The sequence below is a fragment of the Gigantopelta aegis genome, chromosome 4, assembly GCF_016097555.1.
Source record: "Gigantopelta aegis isolate Gae_Host chromosome 4, Gae_host_genome, whole genome shotgun sequence".
NCBI classification, from domain to species: Eukaryota; Metazoa; Mollusca; class Gastropoda; order Neomphalida; family Peltospiridae; genus Gigantopelta; species Gigantopelta aegis.
The window spans coordinates 113,648,406-113,666,130 of record NC_054702.1 but is presented as its reverse complement, the minus strand read 5'-3'; the positions used below and the strand labels follow the sequence as shown (position 1 = coordinate 113,666,130).

At 35.3% G+C, this 17,725-nt stretch overlaps 1 protein-coding gene across 3 annotated transcripts in view; it reads left to right on the top strand.

Annotated features, from left to right (window-relative positions):
- Nucleotides 1-10,086, top strand: part of LOC121371837 (transcriptional enhancer factor TEF-1-like) — a 35,702-nt gene extending 25,616 nt beyond the window's left edge. For all 3 annotated transcript variants that reach the window (XM_041498028.1, XM_041498026.1, XM_041498027.1), the window contains exons 10-13: nt 151-209; nt 555-636; nt 1,268-1,420; nt 2,203-10,086. In XM_041498028.1, coding sequence (XP_041353962.1) covers nt 151-209; nt 555-636; nt 1,268-1,420; nt 2,203-2,316 — 408 coding nt within the window. In that variant the 3' untranslated portion in view covers nt 2,317-10,086. The remainder of the gene's footprint in view (nt 1-150; nt 210-554; nt 637-1,267; nt 1,421-2,202) is intronic.
- Nucleotides 10,087-17,725: the final 7,639 nt, after the last annotated feature.

Sequence of the window (17,725 nt, the reverse complement as noted above, 5' to 3'; positions counted from 1 at the left end):
AATAGCATTTTTAATCTGCTACTTGTTTGTGAATGTTAGAAAATGGTGAAAATGGTTGTTATCAAAGGTTTGTATTGTGAGTAGTATTCCCAAGTGAAGAGTCTGCTAAAAATGTGTTTTGTGTGGTAATTGTAAGTGTTGTTATTTCAGGCTGACATTAACACAAATGTTCAGGATGAAGCGGGAGCATTCTATGGTGTCACAAGCCAGTGAGTGTTTCTCTTTTTCTAACAAGCAGCTTACAGTTACATCTCTATTGTTAAGACCATGTGTCAATTTTATTCAAAGCAGACATTTTTTCCACATAATCACATGCTGGCTAATAGAATGTTATGGGAAATTGCATAGTTTGAACACCCCTAACATAAAAATGCAAAAGTTAAAGAAATCAATCACAACTTACCTTACACGTCTGTAGACAATGATATCCGTTGGTATAAAAAACACAGATTTATTAAAAGTGCATTTGTGTTTGTATTTTGCATTAGTAGACAATATTATAAAATAGTAACCAGAAACTGACGCTTTAACATATTCTCTTATTGTTTCTGTAGATATGAGAGCAGTGAAAACATGACAATTCAGGTATCAACCAAGGTGTGTTCATTTGGCAAGCAGGTTGTGGAGAAGGTAGAGGTAAGTGTGACAAATTGATTTTTAATCTTTATATTCACATTAAAACACGAAGTATATCAATTATGACTTATGATCAGTAATACATTTATGGGGCCAGCATGAATTCTGAAGACTTATTTTTATATATAATAAACTGAATAAGTGAGGAAAATGTTTACCAAAGGGCAATAACTCTATTTAATAGAAAGTGAAGCTGTAGCATGTCGTACACCAATTAAAAGTGTGGCACCTCGCATTTACTCTACCTGCAAGAAAATGGGGGTCACATACCATTTAAGAGATTTAAATAATGTTTTCATTAGTAACCCTCATTTTTGTTGAAAATCAGTTCTATTTTTGGGGTAACCTGCATTAGTTTCAATGGTACAACAAATAAAAATGTATTTATTTATTGCCAATAGTATTTGCACAAATAATGATTGTCACATTTTACTACCAGTCAGTCACAGCTGTTTTTACTATGTAAATATTTGACCGTGCACCTCGAAATTTGACACAGAACTCCGTTCTTTGGTAATTCATAGGGGGTTTTCTTTTACTTTTTGTGTCACCTTTATTTTTATTATTTGTTTCTGAATTTAGAATAATATTTTGTAAGTATACAAAAATAATAAAATAAACTATTTTACAGACTGAGTATCCCCGGTTTGAAAATGGAAGATTTGTTTATCGAATCCACCGATCTCCCATGTGCGAATACATGATCAACTTTATACACAAATTAAAACATCTTCCTGAAAAATACATGATGAACAGTGTTCTGGAAAACTTCACAATATTACAGGTAAGTTTACGTGTCAAAACTTCACAATATTACAGGTAAGTTGATGTGTCAAAACTTTACAATATTACAGGTAAGTTGACTTGTCAAAACGTCACAATATTACAGGTAAGTTGACATGTCAAAACTTCACAGTATTACAGGTATGTTGACGTGTCAAAACTTCACAATATTACAGGTAAGTTGACGTGTCAAATTGAAGTCGTAAGCAAATGTCACTTAGCGATCTATTTATGATAATTAAATTTAATAATTTCCAAGTTGTTCAAAGTTTAGTCTCAACATTAAAATATACGGTATATATTAAAAACTTTAAGATATGAGTTGTTCTCCCGTTGAATTGGTAATTTCATATGGAAGTTTAATATTGTGATTGATTGGTCATATGTATGCCTTCAGAATATAGCAACATTAATGGAAGCATGAAATAGATTTTTAATCAGATAATTTCGTCAATTGAATGCTAAAATAAGTTAAAATGTTGGTGTTATAAAATGAGATAAATATTGGTATTTATTAGCCCACTACTGGTCCAACTGGGGGGATTATAAGTTTAGTATTCATCCAACTGTCTTTACATCTGTCCCACATGCTTTTTACTGACTGTTTGTTTTCCGCAATGCCTTAAGATATTGAGCTGAAATTTTGTGTAAAGCTTTATCAATTACTGTTGCAAACCAAGTTTGATTTTCATGACGATTTACCCATTTTTGAAAGAGTTATGGTAAAACGAGTTAAATGTTGGTTTCATTTGTAGGTAAATGAGTTGACTATTGTTTTTGTAGGTGGTGACGAATCGTGACAGTCAGGAGACTCTGTTGTGTATTGCCTTTGTGTTTGAGGTGTCCACCAGTGAGCACGGGGCACAGCACCACATATACAAACTCGTCAAAGACTGAGTATTCAAGGGAACTCACTCTGTTGTGCTATTGTAAAGGTGGCTTCCACACATTTTCTTAAGAATCATGCTGAATGCTGGCAGGAACCATTTCACTCTGCATGGTGTGTGCAGGACAATATATTCGGTGGAAAGAGAGATTTCGTATATTTTCATGCAAAATCATTGTTTGTTGTTTAATACAAAAGTGCCTTAATCGTTAAAGCACGATCATTAATTTTGGTGCATTAAGTTGCATGATGTGTCATCATGGAGATCATTTTATTTGGAAAATAGTTAAGAATTATTTAATACAGACTCATCCTGTTGATCAGTGTCATTATCTACCATTATACGTGCAGTCCATTGATATAATATACCGTGGATATGTACCATCCATTGATATAATATACTGTTGATATGTACCATTCATTGATATAATGTACCGTGGATATGTACCATCCATTGATATAATATACTGTGGATATGTACCATTCATTGATATAATATACTGTTGATATGTACCATTCATTGATATAATGTACCGTGGATATGTACCATCAAGTGTGTGCAGTTCATTGATGTATATATATGTGTGTGTGTGTGAGTGTGTGCTGTCATGTGTAGTCTCTTAACATGTGTAGTGTCGGTGAGTACCATCATACATGCAGTTCATTGTATAATATACAGTGTCAATATTCACCATCATGTGCAGTCCATAGTGTCGATATAATCGGTGTCAATTTGCATCATCCTGTACATGCAGTTCATTGATTAAGTGTATATTGTTGTTGCAGGCAATCTATTGGTGTAATATCAATGTGTACAGAACATTGACAGTTATAATGCCAGGGCTAGCTCGGAGTGAAGAAACAATTTCACCAAATTTTTGTTTAACCGTAAAGAATTGCAAAACCCCAGTTATTTTCTGATAAAATGTAACTTTTTACATGCAGTTATTTGCCAGATTAAAATAAATTTCACAGTTGGTGAATTTGATGACTGCCTGTATGCCATCTCACAATTCACTGATACCATGTATGGTGTTGGGTTGAAATATATTGCACTGATGCAGTATATAGAGTGGTAGCACTCCCTGTGTGATGTACCATTACATGTGTGGTGTATGACACATACAGCATATGTGTGATTTGACATGACAGTTTTGAGCCAAAAATTCTCATGCACGTCTTTTGCCATGTGACTGCCTAATGTTTGTTTACAATTAGGTCATGCAATGTTGTGGCCAAAAAAGGTGTTTTGTTGCATGGTCCAATGTGTTTTAGCTGCAGTAGTGCTTATTGTTGCCAAGAATCTGTTTAGTAGTTGGTTTTAGCTTTCATAGAGGGATACATGGGATTTAGAACACAAGTTAAATATGGGAAAATTGAAATTTGTTTGTTTTTGAGATATGTTATGTTTTACTTGTTTTTATTTGACTTTTTAAGAATTGATTTTAGTATTTTCCACTTTGTTTTACTTTAAATAAGTGAAGCCATTAACGCATTAAAGATTGCTGAGCATGTATTGGCCCCAGAATTTTATATATCAATCACTAGTGAGCTTGTTTTACATTTTCAAAATGTAACATGCAAACATGATTTTGTTATTGTTTTAGTTAGCCTATGTTTTAAAAAATTTCTGCTGTCCAGTTTTGAAATATGTTTTCTACTACAAAAAGTTTCATTTCAGACTGTCTTATGTAAACAAGTTTAGAATCTTTTTCTTATCTTGACAAAAACTAGTAAATCAAATGCAATACCATGCTCTGTCAGTCTGCCTTTTGAGTAAGTTTATAAACAGAAAAACAAAGTTAAGTGATTATGATTAAAAAAATTATTACAAATGGTAATAAGTTTTATTACTGTATATTAAAATACTTGTGCCAATTTCTTCAAGTCATGTAAAAGGAAATGTGTATACCGGTACATAAACTATCCAGATAAGTATATATCGATTCATTTTGCTTATTGGCTGCAGCTTGAGATAATTTCTGTTGGTGTTAATTAATATTGCACATCATTTCATTTGTCATATATTTCGTTTTGATTTCAAACTACAAACAATTGTGTAAGCAGTCTAAAAGCCGATTGGCTATGTATGTCAACTCTGAAAGCTGATTGGCTATGTATGTCAGCTCTGAAAGCTGATTGGCTATGTATGTCAACTCTGAAAGCAAGTCAGCAAGTCAGTTTTTGAAGCTGATTGGATGTGCAACTTGATTCTGAAAGCTGATTGGCTCCACTAGCCAGATGCTATGTCCTCTTGATCTCCATCACATGGCAGCTACAAGCTGAGTTGAGATGTTTGATTGTTATACCATCGTCTCACACAGCAGTACACTATAGACTTTTTTTTATGACAGTTTTTAACTAAACCATCAATATTTAATTTTTCTCAACAGTAAAAGGACGTAAGTTAACGCAAAGTATGTCAGAAATAGCCTGATATTTAACCATGTGTTCGGCTTTCTTGATTCCTGGTCAGAAGAGAAATTTAATTTCATGCAGTATTTCATATTTATATATAACGTGTTGTTTAGCCACAATGTTGAACTACACACTATTGTCAAGCAGTCATGTTTTCATAAAAGTTCATTAAGCTGTCATTATGTTATATTATATAGATTCATATGTTTTGTTTGAATTTCTATTTAATCATCACTGTTCATCTGTCCATGCTCTTTAGCCACACGTCTGGAATGTTGGTTTTTATTGAAGAAAACGTTGATGTGATGTCATTATTTGTCAGACCAGTAGGAATTGGGATTTGACCCTTTCTTTGCAATGCTTGAGTTATGATCACTAAGTAAAGCAATTTTAAAATCCAGATGTAGTAGTAGTAGGGGGAAAAAGAAATGATGTAATGTGCTTGTATCACTCATGTTTGTTCAAAAACATTGTGGACAGTTTGATTTAATTTACATTGTCTAAAATGGGTCACATAAGTCCTGTTTTAAACCATGTGTAATATATAAAATAAATACATAACTTCCTTGGGATGGATTTACTAAAAACTAAACACAATTTTTAAAACAGCATTTCTTCACATCACGGATACAAGCAAAATATTCTTGTACATCCACATATGTGCATATAACTTTGTTAATTGTATCTCTGTTATGAGCATATCAGTTGTGTTCTGTAAACTCAGTATTTAAAGCTCTGTCACATGCTTGAACCAAATGGTTTAAGTGTACTGATGTGGTCACAATCATTGGATTTAATCTGGAGACTGTCGGAGAGAACTTGGGGAGGGTGTAGTGGGTACGTTTTTATTATTAGTTTTGAAAGCATTCTTCTCTGCCAAGTGCATTGTGTTTCTCCTGTTGGTCTTCAATCTGCAACAAGTTGAAATCTGTTTCAAGATTTATTGTTATAGTCTGACTAACGTGTGTGTGTATACGTTCATCAAATACTGGATCTACTTAGCAAGTTTGATTATCACTGTAATATATTATACTTGTACAATGTGCTTATTAGTTCTACATTAATTTTAATTATATTTGTACAATATTCCTGCTTTTACAATGTTATCAAGAATCGTCCATTTGATGTTTCTGTCTGTTTACAGATGTGTATATAATTGTGTGCCTTAACATCTACGTGAAGCATCAGTATTCATGTGTAGTCGTCCTAAGAAGAAAAACCAAAACAGTGTCAATATACATTTGTTTTATTACACTGTTTGCCAAGTAATCTGATTATTTTTGTGAATTACGCTTGAAGTGATTTAGAAACTGAAAAGCAAGTAGCATGTTTTAAATTAAGAAATAGTTTATCTTTTGGTGACTGATACTATTTTTTATCAAGGAAATATTTGTTATTGAGAGTTTGTTTCAGTTGTGAGAATTATTTTGATATCAAAGTTTTAATCTTCACATACATAATTACGTCTGCTATCTGTATCATATAATGCTATTCATTTGAGCAGTCTCCTGTTAATGATGAACCTGCCTTGAGAAGCCACTTTTCTATTGTGTACAGTATTAAGCAGCAATCTATTTTTGGATGAAGGTTAAGTAGGTCATTCTGACCTGTTTAAGTATTTTAGACTGAAATCTTGCTATTTAGGTAATGTAAGTTATATCTTGTTTGGCATTTCTTTGACCAAAGTTTCTAAACCCACCTCAATTTAACATCCCTCATCACAAGTATCACCATTATCATAAATGTGAATTAAATGCTACATCTAGCAGTAGATTAACATTGTAGGTGTGCTGTTGATTAAATGTAATGAACAAAATCTAAACAAATTAGTCTGCCTAACTATTTTATCAGAAGTTTAACTGCCATTTGTTCATATACATGCATAACATTTGCTGGGTATCACAATCTTGTTAAATGTATAAAGATAAGATAAGTTTCCTTGTGGAGAAGATATGCAATTTAAATATTATGAAAACACTTTGTTTATTTTCATAGTTTGATAAGTATGTGCTCTTAATAACTCTAGACAGAAAAAATTGCTGTTGATGTGCATACTATATATTATGTGTTCTGTAACCAGAGATAAAAGTTTTCCACTTTTATTGACAATTCTGCATTTTTAATTGTGTGTACAATGTTTCCACTGTTTGTCCACAATTTTCTATATTAAAGTGCATACAAAATATCCTTTCCTTCTTATGGAAAAATGTAGCAGGTTTCCTCTCTAAGAGTACATGTCAAAATTACAAAGTGTGACATCCAATAGCTGATGATTAATAAATCAATGTGCTCCAGTGGTGTCTTTAAACAAAACAAACATTCTGCATTTAAAATGTATAATATGATTTTGGCTGGTACTTTGTTATGAATGAGGATCAACATTTTAGACTATTAAACCTAACCCTACCAGCAGTATTAAAATTTACAGATTAAAAAAAAAAAAAAATTGTAACCTAGTTGTAACTGCACTTGAAATGTGGGCAGTTGTTTACATCGATTAAAAACCAGTGTGTTGTATACACAAAGAACATTTGTATTGGTATTTTACATAGAGAATAATACACGAGTGGCCGTTAAATACCATGTATCTCACAACAAGTGGTTTTAAAATGTATCTAATGAGTGAAAGCAAGATTAATACATTTCTAAACAACGAGTTGTGAGATAAACGGACAAGAATGCATTATTCTATTTCTTACATATCCTCAAAAACCAAGTTTTTAACATCTTTTTTGACTAAAAGTTATTTACAGCCATTGCACTTGTAGCTAACTTACGCATCACAGACACATGATTGTCAGGTTAACTATACGTCAAAGTGTAATCTCTTTCCACTGTGTTTTTCATTGGCTGCATGGCACTGGTGACCTGGTCATCACCTAGAAGCAGCCAGTTGTATGTCTTGAAATTGTTAACACATGTACGTATGTTAACAACCCATGTGTTATCAAAAATAAGGCATTATGTTCTCACCAACGGGTGTGTAAGAAAATTGATAACAATATATTAATTTCTATGTAAGGTAATTACTGTTATATATTTGAACAACATAATATATGAATAACAAAGGTTATTTATAGTAATGTTGCCTTTAAGCTGAATATTAAAAAAACAGAATATCCTTTATATGCTTCAGGTACTTTTTGTACTCTTATCTATGTAATACAGCTGTTGGTCTACCTGTGTAATACAGTGATTTGTCTACCTGTGTAACTGCGGTTTGTCTACCTGTGTAATACAGCGGTACCTATATAATACACTGGTTTGTCTACCTGTGTAATACATTGGTTTGTTCTGCATTTCACCATGTTGCAGAGTATTTCGATTGTTTTGTTAGTGATAACTAAACATGGATTTCACCAAGACATATTTTCAGAATATGGTGTTAAGCAATATGGACTCGTTTAGAGCGTGATGTGTGCCTTCAACATAACTCTCCGTCCTTCCGCACAGTGATCGGAAAATAACAGCCTTCACCTTTATTTTTGAGAAATTATTAATATACACATCAATTATCTAAATAATTCTTGGAAACAGTCATACAAAATAAATAATAGAAAAAGAAACATTTCTTTATGCAAAATAGGACTCGAAAGGTTTTAAAAAAATATTTTACTGTAACCTTGCAATGCCAAAACATGTTTGATAAAATTAGTTTTTATGATATATTTCTATGTATTACAGGTGGCAGTTTGTTAAATATTAAAAAATGCTCTACTTGTAGCTGTTTACCAAGCATACATATTACTATTTGAAATGTTTATGTGCCTATATAGTCATGGGTTGTTCTTGGTTTTTCCTTTTCCTTTTTATTTATTTTTATTTTTTATTATTGTCACCTTCAGTACACATTGTTGAGAAACGCCTGTACTTAAAACATATTCTATGTTGAACTAGTCAAAAACAGTTTGTTTTACATACCAATGGACTACAGAGTCATGAAACTGTTTAATTTTATGATTGTGTTTGTGCATGTACATTGCACAAGATGTTTTAACCAAAACAATCTTACACCCAAACCTTCCTTGTTTAATTCTTTTTTCTTTTTAACAATTTAGTTGCATGCTGGTTTGAATTTTACAATCCACCCATTGACACTCCACCTATTTGATCCCACTTCAGGTATTGTTTTTCCATGGAAATTTTTCATAAACAATATGTCTCCTAGAGTTTTCTTTTCTATCAACAGTTGAGATATATTGTTTAGTGATTTCGTCTTGTTGATGTAGTATATTGTTAATTAGGTCTATTATAATGAAGTATGTGGTGGAAACCTATACCCATGTTTTGTTGAATACCCTAGGCTTTACAATAGTCCAGCCAAGCTATTTTTTAAGAAGTAAAATAAACTTGTAATATTGTTATTCATGTTTTGACCCTTGTTAAATCTGCTGTCTTGATTCTGTACTCTACTGAAACAACATTTTCCATCTTATTTACTTCTCTTTCTCTTTCTCTTGTAACACAAAACTGTTATATGCATAGGTGTAAGCTGGGGGGGGGGGGGGGGGGGGGGGGGGGGGGGGTCATTCAAACCCCTAGGAGAGGCAAAAACAGTTTTGTACAATGCAATATTAGCCTATTCATACAGGTGTCCAGGAAAAATGTAGACAGAAGGATCAGCTGGGTTCATATTTGAACAAGCCCCCCGCCCCCCGCCCCCCGCCCCCAATCCCTTCTGGGTTCAGACCCCTGTTAATCTACAATTAGTATGTCCAAAATATGAGAGGTATAAAGGCTGTAATAAAATAAATGCTAGATTTTCATGGAAATAGTTTGTTTTCAAAAAGGGAGCAGGGGTGGGGTTTTTTTTTGTGAGCATCGGAAAATATAGCACATCAACTATCATGATTATGTTTAAAGAACAATAAAAAAAATTCATTAATTTGTTTTGGTTTTTTTAATTATTTAATAAAATAGTGTGTGTGCAGGAGTGAAAATCTTGAATTATTTTATTATTGCCTGATATAATGACAGTCACAACTAACTGCTATAAATACTAGTACCTCTTGGCAATCCAAACTGCTGATGTCAACCTGTTTAACCAAATACCTCTTATAACTACACACACCTTGTATTACATAATTCCAATCTATCTTACTACCAGCAGCAAGGAATGGGGTCCTGTCTAGACAGAACAGTGTGTTATTAATATTAACGTTGTACGACTTTTATGCAAATGCAGTGTTATCCTTGTAACAGCAGCTTGAATATTGTGACTTGTTCATAATGCAATTTATATATCTATCTTGATCTAGCATTGTTAGCATCGGTAATACATTTTGTACATCTACAAATAATCCATTCTTTTATAATATATTATTTGTCTACCATGTTTGAAATTAAAATGCTTTTGTAATGAACATTTATTTTGTTATTTTACACAACTGTTTGACAGAAATATGGATGATTTGGTTTGCTCTCATCCTTAAGAATATTGGACAGAGCTCTCCCATGAAAGATACATGTAGCTATACAAGGGGAAATAACTCTTATTGGGTTTGTGGTCATCAGATGAGTTTCAAATTGATTATCTTATGATTAAAAACTATTTATGATAAAATGGTCAACCTTGAAAATTAATTACTGGAGATCTCTAGGCTGGTGGTACTCATTAAAAACATTGAATTGAAAATCTAGAAGTTTATCTTCAATCATTTTGATCAGATATTTCTGAAACTTTGTGCCATGATTCTCAGGGACAGTCTCCACAAATTAATTAGATATTTTAGAGGTGAATATTATTAAGTTTAAAAAATATAAATATAAAAAATTAAAAGACTTCTGAAATTCTGTATGATTCTTGGGTGCAGTCATGAATACTATTTTGAATTACTATTATGTGAAGTTTAATTTTAAATACAAAATATTGTAGGTAGGGTGGGGTTAATGAGGGTGTCAAATCTGTTGTTAAAGTGGGGTGGGTGGCATAAAATGGATGTTAACCAATTTTCAAAAGTAACTTTTGTGAATCTAACCAAAAGTGCTGATTCATATGATAAATGAGATATCACTGGCTTATCAAGGTGAAAAGTAGTTGAGATGGTCTGATATGTTGAAAACATTGACCAGCAGGAGGCTGTCTAGCCTTTGTAATGATATCATTGAGGTTGATAAGTGAATAAAATGAAGCAGACCAGTCGAAATTAATGAATGTTAACAACACCAAAATGGCCAATACATTCATTAAAAAAAAAAGACAGTTTAGCAAGTACCCTGATCATGAGTGGTATCACCTTCCAAAACATTCCTGGATTCACAACTGACATACATAATTGTAATTTACTGTTGTTTTTACCACCATATCAAGTCTAAAATGAGTGGGTGGAGGGGGAGGGTCCTAATCCATAGTTGAGTGAATCGGTGACATCAGAATTAAAAACAGATTTTTAAGATGCGAGTTGTCACCTGGAAATAAGGGACCGCTATCATACTCTGCTTCAAACAACCAATATTGTGTTTTAATGGTAAGCTTCGTGGAAAGGAAAATTTGTTTAACAATTCCAAACTGGCTAATTGATGTAACAGGCTATTTTGACATTTGGTCACGAGAGGATGGCGAATTGATGCAAGGGGCTATTTTGACATTTGGTCACGAGATGATGGCTACTTGATGTAACAGGTGATTGGGGTAGTGATGGGTATTTAAAGTTGCAATGCTCGCGATGATTCCTCATTTCCATTTCAACGTAGACGAGTTGCAAGATGCCAAAAATAAGCCTGCTGAATCGAAACATTGCAATAGGCCGCCTCCAGTTAGGTGAATCGCAGTCAGCAGTCGCACGCCACATGAACGTCCATCAGAGCACTATTTCACGTCTCTGGGACAGGTACCAGCAGTTTCAATCAGCTGAAGACCGGCCCAGAAGTGGAAGACCTCGCATAACAACTGCAGATCAAGATCGCTACATCCGGGTTCTGCACTTGCATCACCAAACTGCTACAGCAACAAACGCACTGCTGGACGCATACCTGGTTTGAGAAGGGTGTCTGCACAAACCATTCGGATCCGACTTCGAGAAGCTGGTTTACGGGCTAGGAGACCATATGTTGGCCCTGTCCTGCGACATCAACATCAACATCAACATTTACGTGTTTGCTGGTGCACGAATGTACAGTGGTGGAACTTCGGAAACTGGCGGCGAGTATGGTTCAGCGACGAGTCATGTTTCCTTTTACAGTGACGTGATGGACGACAATGTGTTTACAGATGCTGCAATTAATGTTTTGCCAACAACTGCGTCGCCCAAGTTGACAGATTCGGTGGAGGGAGTCAGTGGCGTAGGTAGTATTTTGTATTGGGGCCTGCCTCCCCCCCCCCCACCTCCGGCTACGCCACTGGAGGGAGTGTCATGATGTTGGGAGCCATCTCATACACCGACAGATGTGAACTTGTGTTCGTACATGGCAATCTGACAGCTGTATGCTACCGGGATGAAATTCTTCGCCGTCACATGCTTCCCATTTTGGATCGACAGAGAGAACTCTTTCAGCATACGGCACGTGTAACAATGGATTTCCTACAGAATGAGAACATTAATGTGCTGCCATGGCCATCAAGATCGCCAGATCTCAACCCCACTGAACATCTATGGGACGAACTGGACAGACGTGTACGCCAGCGTGACCCGGAGCCTCAGACGCTTCCGCAACTGTCACATGCACTGCAGGAAGAATGGGCTAGGATTCCAAGTGCCCGAATTCAGAGAATCATTCAGTCTATGCCAAGGAGATGTCGCGTAGTGATTGCTGCTGCTGGTGGCCACACAAGGTACTGATTTCAGCGCCCTCGTGCGACGCTGTTTGGTGAAAACGCCTCCACTGCTGTCAGTCCATAGCAAGAACACTGTCACATACTCATATTAAATTTTACAGTGATACGATCATAAATAACAAATTATACCACTTTGTATTAAAGACATAATTCCATGATAATGCGTTTCTTTTTTGATAAAGAATATTTTGACGTTTGGTCACAAGAGGATGGCTCATTGATGTAACATAAACTATTTTTACATTTGGTCACGAAAGGATGGCTAATTTATGTAACATGTTTGGTCACAAGAGGATGGCTAATTGATGTAACATACTATTTTGACATTTGGTCACGAGAGTATGGCTAATTGATGTAACAGACTATTTTGACATTTGGACACCAGATGATGCCTAATTGATGTAACATAGCCTATTTTGACGTTTGGTCACGAGAGGATGGCTAATTGATGTAACAGACATTTTGACGTTTGGTCACCAGAGGATGGCTCATTGATGTAACAAACTATTTTGACATTTGGTCACGAGAGTATGGCTAATTGATGTAAGAGACTATTTTGACATTTGGACACCAGATGATGCCTAACTGATGTAACATAGCCTATTTTGATGTTTGGTCACAAGAGGATGGCTAATTGGTGTAACAAACTATTATGACGTCTGGTCACGAGAGGATGGCTCATTGATGTAACATAAACTATTTTTACATTTGGTCACGAAAGGATGGCTAATTTATGTAACATGTTTGGTCACAAGAGGATGGCTAATTGATGTGACTATTTTTACATTTGGACACCAGATGATGCCTAATTGATGTAACATAGCCTATTTTGACATTTGGTCACAAGAGGATGGCTAATTGATGTAACAAGCCATTATGACGTTTGGTCACGACAGGATGACTAATTGATGTAACAGACATTTTGACGTTTGGTCACGAGAGGATGGCTAATTGATGTAACATAAACTATTTTGACATTTGGTCACGAGAGTATGGCTAATTGATGCAAGAGACTATTTTGACATTTGGACACCAGATGATGCCTAACTAATGTAACATAGCCTATTTTGACGTTTGGTCACAAGAGGATGGCTAATTGGTGTAACAAACAATTATGACGTCTGGTCACGAGAGGATGGCTAATTGATGTAACAGACATTTTGACGCTTGGTCACGAGAGGATGGCTGATTGATGTAACAGGCTATTTTGACATTTTGTCACGATAGGATGGCTAATTGATGTAACAGACTATTTTGACGTTTGATCACGAGAGGATGGCTAATTGATGCAACAGGCTATTTTGACGTTTGGTCACGAGAGGATGGTTAATTGATGTAACAGACTATTTTGACTTTTGGTCATGACTGTTGTCACGTAGGCTATTTTCATCAAAAAGCTGCAAGGGATATTTTATATGCACGTTCTCATAAAGAGGACATAACATATCACGTGCAGCCTTTGATTCACCATTCGTACGACACTGGTTGGGATAGGGGAACAAAGTAGGGTACATTTAAAAAACAAAAAGAGAACAACTCGGAACTGAATGCGCTCACAACACAAAATATGTAGTCAAATGATAACGGTGTATAAAGCTGTCGTATTTAACCAATTTTCGGGTTCGGATCCCAGTCGAGGCATGGGATTTTTAATCCAGATACCGACTCCAAACCCTGAGTGAGTGCTCCGCAAGGCTCAACGGGTAGGTGTAAACCACTTGCACCGACCAGTGACCCATAACTGGTTCAACAAAGGCCATGGTTTGTGCTATCCTGCCTGTGGGAAGCGCAAATAAAAGATCCCTTGCTGCTAATCGGAAAGAGTAGCCCATGTAGTGGCAACAGCGGGTTTCCTCTCAAAATCTATGTGGTCCTTAACCAGATGTCTGACGCCATATAACCGTAAAATAATGTGTTGAGTGCGTCGTTAAATAAAACATTTCTTTCTTTCTTTCAATCAATTAAACAATACAGGTATAAAATAACACTATTAAGTTCCAATGTCACGTTCCTATGAGGCATAACGAGTTTCAAACTTGTAACGTGTTAACTGTACATTGAGTAAAAATTATACACATGCAGCAATAACTGCATGAGCATTTCATAATCCTCAACATTAACCATCTACACAAAGAATATTGTATACGGTTTCGTACAAAGCGGGGGATTTTTTCTTCATTTTGTTTACTTTAACAGGACCACTAACCACAAATTCGCTTATTAGGAACAACAGTGGAAATGCTGTTCGTTAAAGTATAATGGTATTATGGTGAAATGCACATGCATTTAAAATATCTTTATAAATACTAATTGTAAACATTTTTGGAGTAGTATAGTACAAATCCAACAACATTTATAAATAGAAAATGGAGACAACTCTTGACGGTTCGCATTTACTTTATATTAAGCATTGTCTCCCATACCACATATATAAAGTCGTGCTCTATTAATGACGAATACTTGCTACAGCAATTTTTAAAGACTTTAATTCATACTTATTTTAAGCAAACAATAAGCTATGTCATACTAACAAATTATTTATTTAATTAACAGTGCATAGTAGTTACATTTATCAGTTATCCGGTGTGCATTATCTCAAGGTCACGCCCAGCCGTGAGATACGAAAACGTGAACGCAAACCAACCGTGTTCAGTGACAGATAGCGACGCTAACGTTCGCGAACTATTTGACTGGTTCGCGCTATGGTAATTTGGTTTAACGTGGAGCGCATAAACCAGTATAGCGAACATTTTTCAAATCAGTCTGGCTGAACTCGGTTCAGAATGTCGGTTAATGCATGCATAACTTCGCTGTTCTTTGTCTAGTTAGACAATTTCTCTATTCCTTCTTCTTTAAAAAAAAAAAAAAAAACCCAAAAAAATAATAATAATAATAAAAAAAAAAAAAAATTATATTTTGTTGAAGACCAGCTGTTAAAAAAATAGAAAGAAAGATTGTTTTATTTCACCTCTGTTTTAATTAGTGGCATTAAAGAATTTGGAGACGGTGAGAAGGGCAAATATGTAGAATTATTTAAATTAAATACGACCCGCATCAAGCAGCGTCATTATTATGCTATTTTGAAACTAGGTTAATCATTTATTCACGCTGATTTCGTGACACCGTTGTATGGAGTAGATTTCACGGCCTGTACTATTTCATAAACATAGTGAATAGGCTACATACACTGAACAACAGTTAAGACCACCCCCACCCCCACCCCCACACACATCGATTATTGACATAAATTTGTCATATAATGCACGTTGAAAAATAAAGGATTCTGTAACGTATTTGTTTCACAAAGTAACGCCAACCCACCTCCCAAAAAGCCAACTGAACAACTCCGACAAAGCAACCCCCCCCCCCCAACCCACCCCCTCAAAAAAAAAAGAGAAGGGTAACATCCAGATAGCAATAACAGGCAATTTTCTATTTGGTAAAACGACAACAGAAAAGGCTTGAGTAGAAAGTTGTTTTAAAAATACAGGACTTAACAGAGTAATAAATCACTAATTATGTTTGTATTTATACGGGTCGTAGCTGACTTTCCCTCAGGTAGAGGTGTGAATGTATAGAAATAATAATAAGCCATAAATGATAAGTGATGTGCAACAATAGCAGGTGTCATGTACTGACGTCATCAGAATACAGAATAAACTGTAAAACAACCACTTTTGAATATAGGACACTGCCGATATATTAATTAATACGAATACCTTGTAAACTTTAGTTAAAGGACATTTACCAAATAAATTAATTGTAACTAATTGGATGGCCTCTAAAAGTGATATACTCCAACATAAATTTTAAAAGATGAAATATTTCAGACATAATCTCCCTCAGAGTCAAACAGATCTTACTGCCGTTCTGTAATAACAACTTACGTTAATAGATCTGACAAAGCCACTGACGTCCCGTGAATGTTATTTTATGTCCATCTTACTTTTGATCGCGAACAATGTGTGTTTAAAATGGAAACCAACATTGTTTTTTATTTGTCAAATGAAAAATCATCTGGACACGTGACTTTTCAGATATTTTGTTTATATTTGCTTTATAATAGTGTAAAAATGTGTAAATATAAAAGTGTGCCCCCTCCCTTTTGGCACCTTCCTACGCCACTACGTAATAACATAGGTTTTGCTTAGATCTATAGATGGACACCTAATATAATTAAAAACAGAAAGATCAAATATTAATTAGGTAGTCAAATTCCAATTTAATTCGAACAACTCATTAAAAACTATACTATGTAGTAGCGGATCCAGAAAATCACTTTACGGGGGTGGGGGTAATGACACGTGGCCAAAGAAATTCCTCGGATTCTCCAACGTAAATAATATATATGATATATATGTAACTGTCGCACAATTTGAGAAGAGGGGCCGGGCCCTTGTCCCCCCCCCCCTTAGATCCGCCACTGCTATGGATGCTAATGTAAAAGAAAAAATCAACCTTCACTAAGAAGCACTCGGTACGAGGATCCAGCGCTCTACAACTGATCTAAAAGGGAGATTCCCACCAGCTAATGTCAGTAGGAACATTTTATACCAACACTACTACACACCACAACCTCTCAAATGAAGCTATGTTACACGGCTGTGGGCCACGGACAATTGAACTGACTGGGTTATAATTGTATTCTTGTATTAAAAACACACCCAGTAGCTACGTAAGCTCCAAATGTCCAAAAAATAAAAACCAATTTGACTGAGGGGGATTCGAACCACGGACTTTCAGTACGAAAATGCAGAGCTCTACCAACTGAGCTAATAGAGAGATTCTCACTAGCTACTGTTAATAGGTGCAGCAACATGATGATGACGACGACGGAAAGTTAGTTTGCTTTGTTTAACGAGATCACATTCATTTATTAATCATCGGAAAGAAAGAAATGTTTTATTTAACGACGCACTCAACACATTTTATTTACGGTTATATAGCGTCAGACATATGGTTAAGGACCACACAGATTTTGAGAGGAAACCCGCTGTCGCCACTACAAAGGCTACTCTTCCGATTAGCAGCAAGGGATCTTTTATTTGCGCTTCCCACAGGCAGGATAGCACAAACCATGGCCTTTGTTGAACCAGTTATGGATCACTGGTCGGTACAAGTGATTTACACCTACCCATTGAGCCTTGCGGAGCACTCACTCAGGGTTTGGAGTCGGTATCTGGATTAAATATCCCATGCCTCGACTGGGATCCGAACCCAGTACCTAC